General features: G+C 33.9%; 1 protein-coding gene across 2 annotated transcripts in view; it reads left to right on the top strand.

Annotated features, from left to right (window-relative positions):
• Positions 1-14334, top strand: part of RB1CC1 (RB1 inducible coiled-coil 1) — a 65176-nt gene extending 50842 nt beyond the window's left edge. Inside the window, exons 16-24 of one of the 2 annotated variants that reach the window (XM_085052835.1) lie at positions 1255-1414; positions 3647-3755; positions 3875-4115; positions 5678-5729; positions 6764-6811; positions 9781-9839; positions 11611-11738; positions 12925-12995; positions 13360-14334. In XM_085052835.1, the coding sequence (XP_084908961.1) occupies positions 1255-1414; positions 3647-3755; positions 3875-4115; positions 5678-5729; positions 6764-6811; positions 9781-9839; positions 11611-11738; positions 12925-12995; positions 13360-13437 (946 nt within the window). In that variant the 3' untranslated portion in view covers positions 13438-14334. Of the gene's footprint in view, positions 1-1254; positions 1415-3646; positions 3756-3874; positions 4116-5677; positions 5730-6763; positions 6812-9780; positions 9840-11610; positions 11748-12924; positions 12996-13359 lie in introns of both variants that reach the window. The other variant, XM_085052834.1, reaches the window with a different exon arrangement.
• The last annotated feature ends 595 nt before the right edge of the window (positions 14335-14929 follow it).

Here is a 14929-nt window from a genome sequence, read left to right as displayed (position 1 = left end):
TGGCTTTCAGAGCTCTTTTATTTAAAGCTTCTTATGGGCTTTTTGAGTGATTAGCTGCTGTATAAGTGTACATTCAGTAGATGCCCTTGTGGTGGAACAATAGCAGTGTTATTAAGTACATCCTTTGTCATCTTATACAAGTGTTTGCTTTCAAAGAAACCCCAGTCTGAAGATACGTGCTTTTGGTATCTTGAAGATAATAAAGTTCGGCATTGTCACTGTTGCTGTAGTTGTTAAGACCTTTGCAGATTAAGTATGTAAACCTCCTGCCTGATACAGTGATGAGGTATAAAAACTGGCAGTGTGCTAGCATCCTTTGCAAAACAGCAATATCCTTTACTTGGCTGTCATTTGCAAACAGTAGTCCAGGCAGCCCTTCTGAGAGGCAGATGATTCCTGCTTTGATTTAGTTCAGCTAACAGCTTTAAGTATGATTAATTTTAATATTAATATGGTTTAAATATGATTCTGGTGCAGATGAATAATAGAAATTTAAAATAATACAATTTTTGACAAATGTTGCCTAACAAAGGTATTTCTCTATTCTAAAATTCTTCAGGGGTAGTTCTTGATACCTCAAGCCAAAGCACAGAAGAGAGTAATTAGTTTCTGCTTCAGTGGTGAAAAATGGCATATGGCATATGTAACTTTGTTACATATGGCATATGTAACGTTGTTACAATGCATACTTGGCATATGTAACATTGTCTGTTTCAAAAGCCATTTAAGGTCATTATACTTCCTGCTTCTTTGACTGTTGATGTTTTCCTTCCTTTGTGATCATTACTGCTGTCCTCCAGATTCTGCAATCCAGAGTTTTGAATTTCACATCTGGATTCCTTAGTATCAGATTTACAGCTAAATTGTTTTCATTATGTGATAGTTCTGAAGGCTTTGCATTTTGACATACTGAGGATCTTCATGAAGTTGATAATTTTTTGATCTTTTTACCACTTTCCGCACCTTCTTTTACATTAGAAAAGGTATAAACAAAAGTTGTCCCCCTCAACAAAACTTCCAAGTCAGAGCCAGCTTACTGCACTAAAAGAACAGAGTGCCCAAGAGTAAAAACTGGTGAGATGTTCATGATAAACTAGAATTGAAGTTAGAAATGGCTCAATTGTAATAAACTATGAAATACTTCAGAAATAATGTTTCAAAGTGAACTTCTGGCTTTTTGTGTGTGTGCTTATTTCATGTATTGTGGGACTTGGTATATGCTGCAAATTTAAAGCCTAAACATTTTCTTTTAAGTCCTCCTGCTGAATCATCTGCTGAATCAAACTTAGTTGCCGAGCTTCAGGAGAAGCTTCAGGAAGAAAAAATGAAGTTCTTAGAGCAACTTGAAGAACAAGAGAAAAGAAAGAATGAAGAAATGCAGAACATCAGAACATCACTCACAGCAGAGCAGCAGGTAAAGCTTACGTTTTTATTACTCTTGCTCCCATGACAGTTGTATTCTTTTGCTGTTCTGAAGTTAGAGTAGGGTTTTCTTTTGCACTGTAACAATTCCACCTTCTAAATTTGTGCAATTATCTGAAGCCATGATGTGTTGATGGAACAACATTTAAGCATTAAAAAAATAACCCCAAAAAAACCCCTATAACAATAAAAAACCCCCAAAAAAACCAAAATAAGCCAACCCCACAAAAAAAAAACCAAAAAAAACCCACACAAAAAAAATCCAAAAAACTAAGCCAATTACCAAACAACTGGCAATCCAGATTAATTTTTTGTGACTTCTTTTGCTTATGTGCTTGGAATTTTTATTCATTCATTTCTTTAACTGCAGAAAGATACCATTTATTACAAAAGTTGTGGACAACACTAAATTAGTTATTTGAAATATTAATTGATTTGGAATGCTGCATACTGTCTTAAACTTCATTAGCCTGGGCAGGTGGTGTCTGAGGTTCAAAGCCAAAATATGTTGTGTTTTGAGAGTTCAAACAAAGAATGTTGCATTTTACATAGTAAACTTACAACACTATGTACTTCATATCTTGATTAAAAAGTCATATTGCACTGGATTAATACTTTGTATCTCTATCCACACATTTTTTCCTTTCAAAACATCTTAAGCCTTTTAGTTTCTGTAGATGTGTCTCAAGTTCTTAAATTAAATCTCTGTTAGTAACAGCTATTATCTACAGCTTTGTTGCATTTAAACACTGAGAAAGGATTTTCTGTTTTAAGCACCTCTCCTTACTGTAGCTATGGTAGGATCAAATAAGGACAAAGAGAAGGGGTGAATGAATGCTATGAATCACTTGGTGCAGGGAACACAAAATTGCAGATGGTTATAAAAAAGGAATATTATTGAAATTCTTGGGCTGCAGCCATTAATACTGACATTAGCCTTACATAGTAGATCTAATAGGATTTTTTTTCCTACGTTGTTAATCATTAGATTTATTTTCCATCACAATATTCCTTAGTGTTCCATTTTCCACATTATCTAATAGTATTCTTCAGTTTTACAACAGAGCATGGAAGGAAAGGTTCTGAAGCATTGACAGCAAATTCCAGGGAAAGCTGGAACTTCTTCAAAAAACAACAACCAAATGAAAAGCCCCTCCTTCTCCCCCCCCAAAAACCCCCCAACCAAAACAAACCAATATGCCAAATGCAGAAAAACAGTGTATCCTTCGGTGCTGACAGTTTACTGCACTGGCTCTGCTAATTACTGAATATTCTGAGTATTTGGCCTTGCGTTTGTCTATTTTTTGGTTGTTATTTTCTTTCTTCTGTGAGGCTTCCTTAGAGGTGTCACTTAGGCTTGTGGTGTGATAGTTATGCAGACATAACAAAAGGCCTCTGTGCCCTATGTGAGGTGTGTAGTCCACCAAATAGTTTGCATTTGAAGACTGAGAGTTGATAGGCATATGTCAAAGCAATCTTAAAATTCATAGAAAAAAATGGAATTAATTTAAAATATCCATTTAATAGATTGTTGTTGGCAGGTTTCGTCTGTCTCTTCAGCAGCACCCTAAGAGTAAAAGGGCTGAGGGCATAATGGTCAGTAGAAGGATTGAAGAAACAGAGAGATTGGTCAGACTTGTACTGAAGGCTATGCTGGCCTCTTTTTATGTTCACTTATTCAGGCTATTAACAAAGATTCCTGTGTATCTTTTGTAATAATTAATTGCTCACTGAGGAATTAACGCACAACTTGAAATGTATTTTTAATTCAGTTTATAGTGTATTGATAACAGTATTTTTATTTTTCATTGTATGTAACAGGTGTTGATGCAGTTCAGCTTTATCTTAATAATTTTAATCCTTTAAGTAACTGTTTTAAATATAGAATGTTCAACTACTTTAACTAGATTATAAAGTATAATATTTAAATAAAAAACAACAACTTAGTATTTTTTAAAATTATTTCTTTATTATTGTGCTCCTTATGTGTATCAGGCTTGAGGGAATGAGAAGGTTAAAAATAAAATTAATTTAAAAAAATTAGCAGAGAAACATAAAATGTGGAGGCATTTTATCTCTTCACCACACTAGTAAGTAAAAAAGTTTTAATTTCTTGTTTAATTATAATGTAGAAAAATGAAATGCATGCTATCTTTTGTATTATTTTGCATTATATATTTACAGTACATTTCTTATTTCAGTAATACTTCCTTTCTGTTTTCAGACCAACTTTAACACTGTTCTGGCAAGAGAGAAGATGAAAAAAGAAAACATAATTAATGACCTTAGTGATAAATTAAAAGTGCTTACACAACAGCAAGAAAAAGATAAGGGTAAGCAATTTTTGAAGAAGTATTCATCTTTTCTAATAGGACTATTCCTTTCTCCACAGACAAGTTTTGATCCTTAGTGCTGCTGTAATTAGAAGAAATTCTGTTTGTTTGTGTCATAGATTTGATTGAAACACTTTCTGAGGATCGAGCTCGCTTACTTGAAGAGAAGAAAAAGCTTGAAGAAGAAGTTAATAAACTGAGAAGTAGTAATTTTGCTCCATCAACCTACTTGGGAGCAGCATCAGAAGCTTGTGGAGCCTGTGCAGCTGAGGTTCCCACTGACACAGACAGATTGGTTGCTGACTTTGGGTCTGAAGGGAGAATGGACTCCACAATGGAAACCAGTATGATGGCTGTGCAGTAAGTATGGAATATTAGAGTAGAAATACACAAAGCATGCTCTCATTCAGGAAATGTGTGATGTTGGGTGGTGTGAAGTACAAATGAGCATGTTTAACTCTCCTCCTGCCTTTGCTGTTCTTCCTGAAATATTCTTTCAAACCTGCATGTGCATAAAACTGTGGTGTCACAATCATCAGGAATGTGTAGGTTTAATGACTTTGAATTATGAATTCACCTCAAGGTGAAACTTGGCCCCAAAATCATGACATGAAAGAATATACCCAAGTATATGAAATGTGAGTCAAACAGAAGAAAAACTGTAGCAGTGAATGAGCTGGGTGGCTGCATGTTACTGATGTATTTTTTTAACAGTGTCTCATTTTAATGCTACTAGCTTTTTGAAGAGCCTCAGACTTCTACTCCATACCTTTCGTAGAAGTCATGAACCTTACTGGGAAACAGACAAGAGGAGCAAGGTTTTTACCAGAGGAACAAGAGCAGAATTGTTAGACATACTTAAATTCACTTTAATCAGTGCCCATCACAACCAAAGCTGCCTAACCCAGCATCACATACCCAGAACAATAAGTGTGGAAGTGAGGAGGAAAACAGTTTGTGCTTGCCAAACTAAACTTGCACTGATAATAAGACAAGTTCTCTGTCTTTAGAAAAAGAGCGTTTTTTTACAGTAATTGTTCTGGTCTTGCACTCTCAAAACAGATGTACAAAAAAAATGAAGGTAAGCTTCTGAAAAAATTATGGCTAAATGTATTATAAGTCATATTAGACAAAAACTCTTATAGGTTTCTGTTGACTGCTCTCTATTACATGAGAGCTAAACAGCCTTTTAACTGAAGTAATGATTAGTATGGCTTAATTATAATCTGTTAGCTTTGCTGAGCATTTTCTTTGGGTTTATAGCATGTTTCATCCCAAAACATTTTCTTTTCCCAACCAAATCAGCTTGAACTAGAAAATACATTGTTTCTTCCCTATTAAACTGCTTTTAAAATACATTACAACTGTAAGGAATTAGTGTTTATGTTCTCAAGAAATTACCTGGGATGTTTTGTATCATGCCTTGGTGCTCAAGTTTATAGCACAGATAAATGGAAGCAAGTAGCAAATGTCCCTTCCAGAGAGTAGCAGGGCGCTTTAAACTACGCCCTAGTAGGCTTTAATCACAGGCTAGGAAAATGGGATATCATAGACCTGAATTGCAATATCAGGTGTTTACTGTCAAAGGATTTGAAGCTGCATCTTTCATCCTGGTGTGTTGAAAATAATGTAAAGTACCAAGAAACATCTCCACATAGCTTGGTAAACTAATTGATGACTGAAAATTCACCAGCTTGTTGTGACAAAGAACTTTCTTGGTTTAAGGGACAGAAAAAAAATCCAAAATGCCAGGCAGAAATATTGATGCTGATTCTTAATGTGTCTTTCTGTGCTGTTCCCGCTGTGCTAGCAAATGTATAACACTGTTCTCAGAGTGAAGGTAGCCGGTGGGTGTAGAAAAGATAATTTTTGATCATAAAAACAATTTAATTTTTAACCTGTCCATTTTCTTTCTCTTTTAGTGAAAATGTCCATATGTCTGAAGAAAAGCAGAGGATCATGTTGTTAGAAAGAGTGAGTAGTAGATTGTTTGTTAGGTTAAGTGTTATGACTAAATACTTAAAAATATGAACATGTGAAGTTGATCTGCAGTCAGTTATATACTCTGATGTACTGTAGTGTCTGCAAGGATTATAGACATGATTGCAGGGAATGTTTTTTTCATTTTACTCTTGGATCAGTATAATTCACTGAAATAATTCAAGATAACTTTTAAAACATGACTCTTGGCCTATTCTTGTTCTTTTTATGTAGGCTTTAGTATGAATGACTCAGGTGTGTAATACCTCTTAGGAGTGACAGATCATTGATCCAGAGGATTTCTGTAGGCAAAAAAAAGTTGCAGTTTCTTTTTCCAGTTAAGACATACAAAACAGCTGGACAGGATTTAAGACTGATTTACTGGTTTGTCATGGAAATGAGTAATTTTTCCTCATAGGCTGTATCCTTGGTAAAATGTGAGATTAACTCATACTGGTTACACTGGAGTATTTCAGGTTCTAGTAAATTTTAACTGTCCAGTCACATCTGATTCCATCTCAGTTGTCTTTTTAAAGCTAACTTTAAAAGTAAAGGTGTCTTTAGCGTTCAGCTTTCTGGGATCGCTTGGACAGAGAGAACAGGAATGCTTTCTGTTAGTGGACTGTGACACTGTTGCACTGCCTGGGTGTTTTTAACTGTGAGCACACACATGCTTTAGTCTGTCATCTATTTAAAAGATTTTGTCGTGAGTAGAAGTTGTAACATAGTAATATATTACATTTCTTTTGCTGTTCTATCATGTGAAATGTGTTTCTAACTGAAAGAGAAGTATGAGTGCAGAGGAAAAGATATCTTAGCAGTGGGGTTTGTAGCACTGGGATAATTACTAGATTTCAAGGGGTTTTTTGCATATCTTTGTTCAAAAGATAGTTTGATAATTGTTTTAGAACTGAAAGATGCAGTATTGTACAAGTAGTTAGGCTCTAGTTATACCAGAATTTCGTTTTAATGTTTATTCTGTATAAGGTATAATAACCAGTTAATCATATTAAGATTTTTTTTTTTAGACTTTGCAGTTGAAAGAAGAAGAAAATAAGAGATTAAATCAAAGATTGGTATGTATTTGTGTAATGCATGTTTTAATCCTCATTAAAAATAAAAAAACTTAATGTTAAGTTTGTTAAAATCTAAAAATGTTTTTTTTATTAAAAAATGTTCTAAGTGTTAATGCAAGTGGTAAATAGGTAACCAGATAATCTTTCAGAGGTACCTGACCTTAGTCTCCTGGAAGAAGATTCACAGGACTGGAGAGAGACTTCTTCCCAAAGAATACAGACCATCCAGGCTTGGGTTAGAGGGTGTTAATTTCCAGGGCACTATGACTCAGTTTTCAGCAGCAGTAGATTGAAGGCCAGTTTACAAGAACATAAATATGCCTGCACTTTAGGCATAATTGGGATTGTTAGCAACAATTTATAGATTGTTTTGGGAAAATTGCACCTGGCAGCTTTGTAAGGTGTGCAACTGTAATTCTGTCTAGCAACTGGAAATGCAGGCAGCCACCATCTGAAATGATCTGGATAGTAAGTGCCTATGGAAGGAAAAATAATTTATTGACAGAGAGCCCTTGATTCCCATGCTATGAATCCTTCTCCTTTTATAAAATATTCCCAGTTTATCCTTGGTTGCAGGTTTCAACTTTCAGTTTTAAAAAACTTCCTGTGTGTTTGGGATACAGACACATCCTTTGGTTGGACTGGCCATAGCAATATGACTTTTTTTAATTGACAGATGATACCTAGAATTCTAGTAGGAACTGATATCTGTGTAGTAGGAAGTTATGTTTCATAACAGGTTTAAGAAAGGATTGCAAGGCATCTAAAAGCATATTTTTTAAAGCATTATTTTCAATTCAGAATGTTAATGAAGTGTAGATGTTATTTAAGTGTAGTTTTCACAATAAAACTCAAGATACACCGGACAGTTTCTAAACCTCTGTGTAGATTTCCTGATCTCTTGTCATCTCAGAGTAAAATAAGATGGAAGAAAACACTGTACACAAGACAAATAGAAGAGTATTCTGGCTATAATTAATACCAAGCCATGTAGGAGAAATTGGCAGTTCATTGGTCTCTAAGGCGATTCAAATTTGATTTCTAAATGGGCGTAAAAACTTTGTATCTTTTCAATTCCTTACTTATAAATGGAGTTTTTTCATAGATAAGTTTGTCTCTTCATCCTTCTTTCCCTCTCCTCCTCCTTTTAAATGCACTTCTAAAATTGAAATACATGTCAACGCTTAAATACCAGTGTTTATTGATTGAGATACTTCAAATAAGGAGCTTAGAAGACATTCTGTATGAAAAAAGAAAATCTTCAAAGATCACTGACTTCTGCATAAGAACTTGTGGGTTACTTCTGCAAGTAACAAAAGGGAACTCCTTTTAGTACTTGGAATGATATTACAGGATTTTGGTTACAGTATATGAATTACAGAGAAAGGGAACTTTTTTATATAAAGACTATTAGAATTGTACTCTTAAAATATTCATTACTAGGTTTTAATGAAAATATGCTCAACATTCTAATTAGTTCTATTTTTCTTAAAGTAAGAAATTAGAGAAAAATTCAGAAATCAAGCTATTTTGTGCTTTAATTTAACACTTATTCCAGTTTTGAAAAATAGCAAGAAAATGCCTGGTCTTAATATCTGAAAAGAACTCTCAAACACTTCTGTGAACAGTCCAAGCAAATTTGACAAATTTCATGCTAGTTGCAACTTTTTCAAGAAAGGAAAGTAGCCTCTAACAAAAGAAAAAAAATCTGAAGTTGGATCCTGTAAAGAAAACTGCTGGAAGTGTCATCAGAATTTGAGAGCTTTCTGTGATGTACTGCATTCAATTTGGACTCATTCTTTGAAGAAATGAAGGAAATGAGCTGTGAATAGGCTTCAAGTGCATATGAAGACAGGCTGGTACTGCCTCTGGGGAAGACAGGGGGCAAGATTGACAATAGGAAGGAAATATGCTGTAGGGAACAACATTTGAGTTACAACTGAAAAATCATGTGCTAAACTTCCAAGCATGAGCAATCTAGATTTGAATAGCATGTATAAATGGTCCAGGAAGTAGGATTGTATGGAAAATCTGCAGGACCTCTAGTCAGAGTTTCTGTGGAGCAATTATGAATTGTCTTCTCTTGTAAGGAGGCTACCAGAGGGTAATGAAACTGATTTACATCTGCTCAGCTTTTTCAGCTACTTGCCTGCATGTGGGATTGTTATTCCTTCATAGATAGAAGTAGTGTTATCCATTGTCATTTCTTGTTATCATGCTTACTGTAGAAACTTTGTGTACACTTACATTTTTTTTTAGGTCTAAATTAATGTTGGGTTCTTTATCCTATTGAAGTTGGTCCATGTGCCAGTGTTAATTAATTTAAACAGAATTAAAGGCAAATATTATACATATAGGAGATAATCATTATGTCCAAAACCTCGCATAAATAAGCCTTTGTTTGGTCTTACTAAGCAAAGAGTTATAGACTCCAGTTTTATTCCAGGGAGTGCTGCTCTGTGTGTTACAATAAGCTTTATATTTTGTGACTGTGCTTATAAAAACTGAGAGACCATACTGAGCTCAACATTTAGAGTTTAATTGTAATGAACATGTTTAATCTCCAGTATTCTACCGTCAGCCTTTTCTAGTGCCCTTGACTTCTGTGTTAGAATGCACAGTTGGATCATAGGTCTTGTCTACACTCAGAATAAATCTTCGCTGACACTGATCTGAAAAGCACTTCTCACGTTTAAATAATGGAGGAGAAGTTAGTTATGCAAGAAATTTTATAATCAGAAGTATCTGTTAAAAGAAAAAGCACAGTAATGGAAACCAAAAACAAAACACAGACCAAACCTACTACAGAACAGGATGAAAAAAGTGTCCTGGGTTTTCTGAGTGAATATAAAATCTGCAAGACTAGGCACTGTTTGAAACAGATAAAAAATTATCTTGCTGTGTTCTTACCTGCGATGTACATTTCATTATAGCTTGCCAGTACTTCTTAGCTTTTCTCTTTTTTATAGATGTCCCAAAGCATGTCGTCAGTATCCTCAAGACATTCTGAAAAAATAGCAATTAGAGAGTAAGTAGATGTTAATTTTCATATAAGTAGATGGATATGTTTTCAGTAAAATAAATGTGTAGTTAATGTTACAATTCTTCTGTTCTTTCTCTGTGGTGAAAGCATGCATAGACCTTCTCTATAATTTAGCCATCAATTGTTGAACCATCCCAGTTGAGCATAAATCAAATTTATAAAACCTGTTTATAAACAAAAAACAGATGATTCTGAATTCTGTATGTCAGTGACTTTCTTGAATTCTGTTTTTCATGGAATTTCTAGAATTCTCTGAGTTTTCTTTTGGATTACTTCTTGTTAATTTTTAACCTTGAAGCCGTGCTAAGAAAAAGTGGAAGGAAATCTGTTCACCCTGAATATGCATAATGCTGTATTGTATTTCGAGAGAAGTCTTACCTTCCTGAAGTCTTCAAAATTCTTGGCTTAGTCTGACAGTGTGAAAGAAAATTAACGCAAACATTTTGTTAGATATTATCAGTCTGTTAGCAGTTGCATGTAAAATCGTTGCTGGAAAAAGTGTCCTTGTAAAATGTAAAAGCTACTGACAACTTCTTAATTAATATTAGACTTACAAGTTACTTGAGTAATATAAAAAAACTTTTTAGAAAGAAAACCATCACATATTATTCTGTTAATGTTTTCTGAATTACACCAATTTCCATTTCTGCTGTGACAACATCAGCAGGTGAAGAATCGTTTTGTTCCCTTTAGCATCTGAATATTGTGGCAACTGTCTTGATAGTTTTTAGGGAGGAAAATGTTGTGAAAGAAGAATTCATCTGTCCAATAAAAATGTTTTTAACTCAATATACTCTGTCTTCATAAAAAGTCCAGGCAGAAAAGCTTGGAGAATTGTTATTTAATCCAAAAGTGAACTTCGAAGTTGATGACTTAAATTTCTCTAGATTTACTCAATTGACTGACTGGATCTGTAGTCTCCTTCTATGGAGGAGTTTTTCACTTTCTTTGCAATTCCACCTGCATCCCCAGAGGAGCAGTAATATTTATTTTTAGAGCCCCTTCATGATCTAATGCTTAATTTGTATATGTTTTAGACTTCATTCCATTAATGGGTAAATAATTTACTTGCAACCCATTTGCACTGTGGAACAGAAATTGGAGACAGAAGTAGTTGTTTGATTTCTGTTACTGAAACTTCACATGAGAACTTGGTGGCTTTTTGTGTTACCCTGGTGTGTCAGGAAGAAGCAGAATTTTAAAACTTTTTACATGCAGTCACCACAGTGTTTCTTTGGTTTTAATCATTTGATCAAAGATAAACACTTCATGCCTTCTTTGCCTTGTGTGCTTAAAATTTTAAGATTTGAAAGCTGCATAAATGTTTTGACTATATTTTTCTGTGTTCAAATTGGCTTCAGTTTAAAACATCAAAAGAATGTTTGTAAATGCTGCTACAGTAATGGTTACCTTTACTGTACACTGGTGAATAAAAATAACAGAAAATTGAAACATAGTGTTCGGTTAGGTACTTTTGGTTATATTTTAAAGCAAAATTGGCAGTTCTTTTGAAAAAAAATTTGAGCTGATGAATGCATAACATTTGAAAAACACTTTTAAAAAGTAGCCTGCTTTTGTTGATTTCAGAAAATATGAAATGTATGAGTTGGTGTAGCAAGTGGAAATGTCTGTGCTACTGTTCAACTAAGTCTCAGTGTCATGCAATATAGAGGGGGAAAATGTTGTGTAATTAATGGGGTTTTAAGGTTCTGTGCTTTTTATTTAAGTTCTGTGATTTTATTTTTTTTCCCCCCAGTTTTCAGGTTGGCGATTTGGTTCTTATTATCTTGGATGAAAGGCATGACAACTACGTGTTGTTTACTGTTAGTCCAACCTTGTATTTCTTGCATTCAGAGTCCCTTGCTGCATTGGATCTCAAACCAGGTGAGTGTGGTAAGTGTCACATTTTTTCTAATTATTATCTCCTCTTACAAATAATGCTCTTAACTTTCTATCACTAAGTGATTTTATAAATATGTATGTGATAAATATAAGGAACATGTAATGGAGATAGTTGTCAGCTATCTTTGTAGCTTTTGCTGTTTGTTGTAATGCAAAATATTTTTCAAGGCAGAACACTTTTTTAATCAAAAGTTTATAAAGATGTTAATATCTTGTAAAATTAGGGAAGAATATCTGCATCTTCAAAGTATGCTGAAAAAAAAAAAAGAGGGAGAAAATACCAATTTGGCACACACATCAAGTATGTTAACATTCCCATCAGGCTGCTTTAACTACTCAGTAATATGAATAATAACAAAATGTAGAGAACAGTATATGGGAATTTGCTCATAGTTTTTCCACCAAATTAAAATTATATTCATTATAAATTTTCAGAGAAGACTTTCTGTATTTTTTGTTTATGTTCAAGTTGATTGCACATTTACTTTTTTTCTCTCTTCAAGGCTTGTTGTTGTCTGTTTTTGGCAGCTATCTAAACTTTGCTAAATTGAAATCTTTTTAAATGAGGAAAAATCACAATGCTTTGCACTAAACCATGAGCTACACGAAGTGTATTCATGGAAATGTCTTTAAACTATCGTGTAATATTTTTTGCAGAGCCACCTGTGTACCACTTTGTATAAATGTCTAAGAATACACATCAAAAGAAAATTTCGGTTAATTCACTGACCTGTCTATTTTCAAATGGACTTAGCCTGCTCCATTCCTTATCACTTTCTGACCAGAGTTAATCTCAAAATCTGAGAAAACTGCACAAAATTCAAACATGAAGACTTATCAATTGCCTGAGGGACACATCTGTCTCTGTCTCAGTGCTTCAGGAAACTATGTCTTGATTCTATTCCTGCATCAGGGAAGTGGGGAAAGTGAAATTCGGAACACTAGTTGTATTTGTGATAAGTTAAAATTGTCATGGACCTAGGTACTGCAAATTATTGTTCTAAGGGCCATCAAAATGTTGCATTTAAACCTGACCTTACTTAATGTTTGTTCACTTATTTGAAAAACTGAGGTTTTGAAAGAATTTCTGCTTTCAGTGAAAATATAATGTAATATCCTGGCAACCTGTAGTTGCTTATCCAAAATATTAAATATATTTTCTCTTCAGCATCGGGTGCATCTAGGAGACCTTGGGTACTAGGAAAAGTAATGGAAAAAGAATATTGCCAGGCAAAAAAGGTAAGAAAATAGTGATGAGAATTCATCTGTGATTAATAGAGAAGAAAGTGAATTTTAATATTCGTAACAATTGTGACAAGTTTTCTCTGCGTAACAAGTTAGATGAAAATTGTCCTAAGTTCCTGCTCTTGAGTCAGTGAATAGCAAAAGTAGGGGAATTAGGAAAGAGCTAAGCGAGCAGTGGGTTGGGTATTTGCCATCCACACTGCCCAGAACCTTGCCAGACTCCTAAGGGGCTCTTGAATACCGAGTGGTGGGAATCAGTTTGAGCTAAAAAATACAAAATCACTAGTAAAATTCTGTAGCAACAGTAGTAGTAACATAAAAGTAGTACCATTTTAATTTTTTTTTTCTTTTTTTGTAGGCACAAAACAGATTCAAAGTTCCTTTGGGTACAAAATTCTACAGAGTGAAAGCAGTACCATGGAACAAGAAAGTATAACATAACAAAGTTTTGCTTCATTCTGTCTCCGTTCTTTTTTGACTTGTCCTTCAGTGCTCGTTCATTGCTCCAAATACCAGGCCATCTTTTTATACTGAGGTCATGTGACAAGATACGTCATTGATGTACTGCTTTTACTTTTTAACAGGTGACATTTTAGAAACAAAAAAATTCATCAGAAACTCTGGCCCTAACTGCTTCAATTTTTTTACCCAGATAACTTTAAGAGTGTGGACCAAATGAGTTCATTTTCTCGAAGGGCAACCACATGAAACATGGTTTCTTTGCCATGTTAATTGCCTGTTAAATATACATTAGCTTGTATTTAGATGTTAAATGTTAGTTACCATTATTACCAGCATATGTCTTTTTGTGAAATCATTATCAAAGTACTTGCACTCTTTAACAGATTCTTTATATGTGTAAAATTCATCAACTATTTAAAGAAGGTGTTCATTGCATGCAGATAATCATATAATTTTTCTTCGACATGAGTTTGCCTCAGTAGATGAATAAAAATAACTACTGCAGCTTGTTTCATTACATGAAAATGCTCTTTAATGTTAAAAAACCCTTGTAATTTGATGGACTGATTTTGAAAATCAGTCACAGTTAGATCTGCAATCTTCAAAAGCACTTTCGATGGATTGATCACACAGATTCTGAAGGGAAGGCACCTGTGCTGTTGGTTCAAAGTGAAGCACTTGTTCTTCCCAACAAACCAGAAGTCTTGTATTAATCTATTTAGAAAAATCATATTGATGAAATTGTATTTCATGGTTGAGTTTCAGGAAAAAACTCATTGTACATTAACCATACAAGAGTCATTTAAGTAACAAATTATTGTAATTGTAAAAGACATGTAGAATTTTAAAACAATAAAGATTTGAAACTGTATGTGTTTGAAGTATTTGTGTGCCTTTTAAGTACTATCTCTAATATTTATTTAATGTTAATTTGTTGCAGCTTCTCTGTGATTTCTCCAGCAGTTTCATTACATAGAAATACCGGATTTTTTTATGAGAGGTAGTAATTTTCAACAACATTTGGGAATTGCAAGAATTACCTTTTAATCATAAAAAAGAATTTAAGTAGACAGAAATTTTAATTTTTGTCAGCATATTAAATGGATAAAGCACATTTTTATGTAGTTATATTGCCTACATTTTTAAAATGTAGTCTTATTTATTTTATTTTTAATAACACTATAAAGGGATGTACAATAAATATGTAGACAATGGAAAGTGAAATTATGAGTTCAACTATGAGCTTATGCCTAGGACTCAATCCATAGAACTATTCAACTGTGATATATCTTCAGGTGTGGAGTGGAAGAGGAAAAGAGGTAAAGAAATGATCACATGAAAAGCTCAATGCTTCTCCCCCTATGTAGAAAATAGTATTTCCCCAGACTAACCAGTCCACTTGAATACCCAGAAACATCTGTATATGCTTTATTTAAAACTTTGTTCCATAACAATTTTAAGTTCAG

The sequence above is a fragment of the Lichenostomus cassidix genome, chromosome 2, assembly GCF_008360975.1.
Source record: "Lichenostomus cassidix isolate B80296 chromosome 2, HeHo_3.0, whole genome shotgun sequence".
Classification (NCBI taxonomy): Eukaryota; Metazoa; Chordata; class Aves; order Passeriformes; family Meliphagidae; genus Lichenostomus; species Lichenostomus cassidix.
This window is presented reverse-complemented; position numbering and strand designations above follow the sequence as displayed.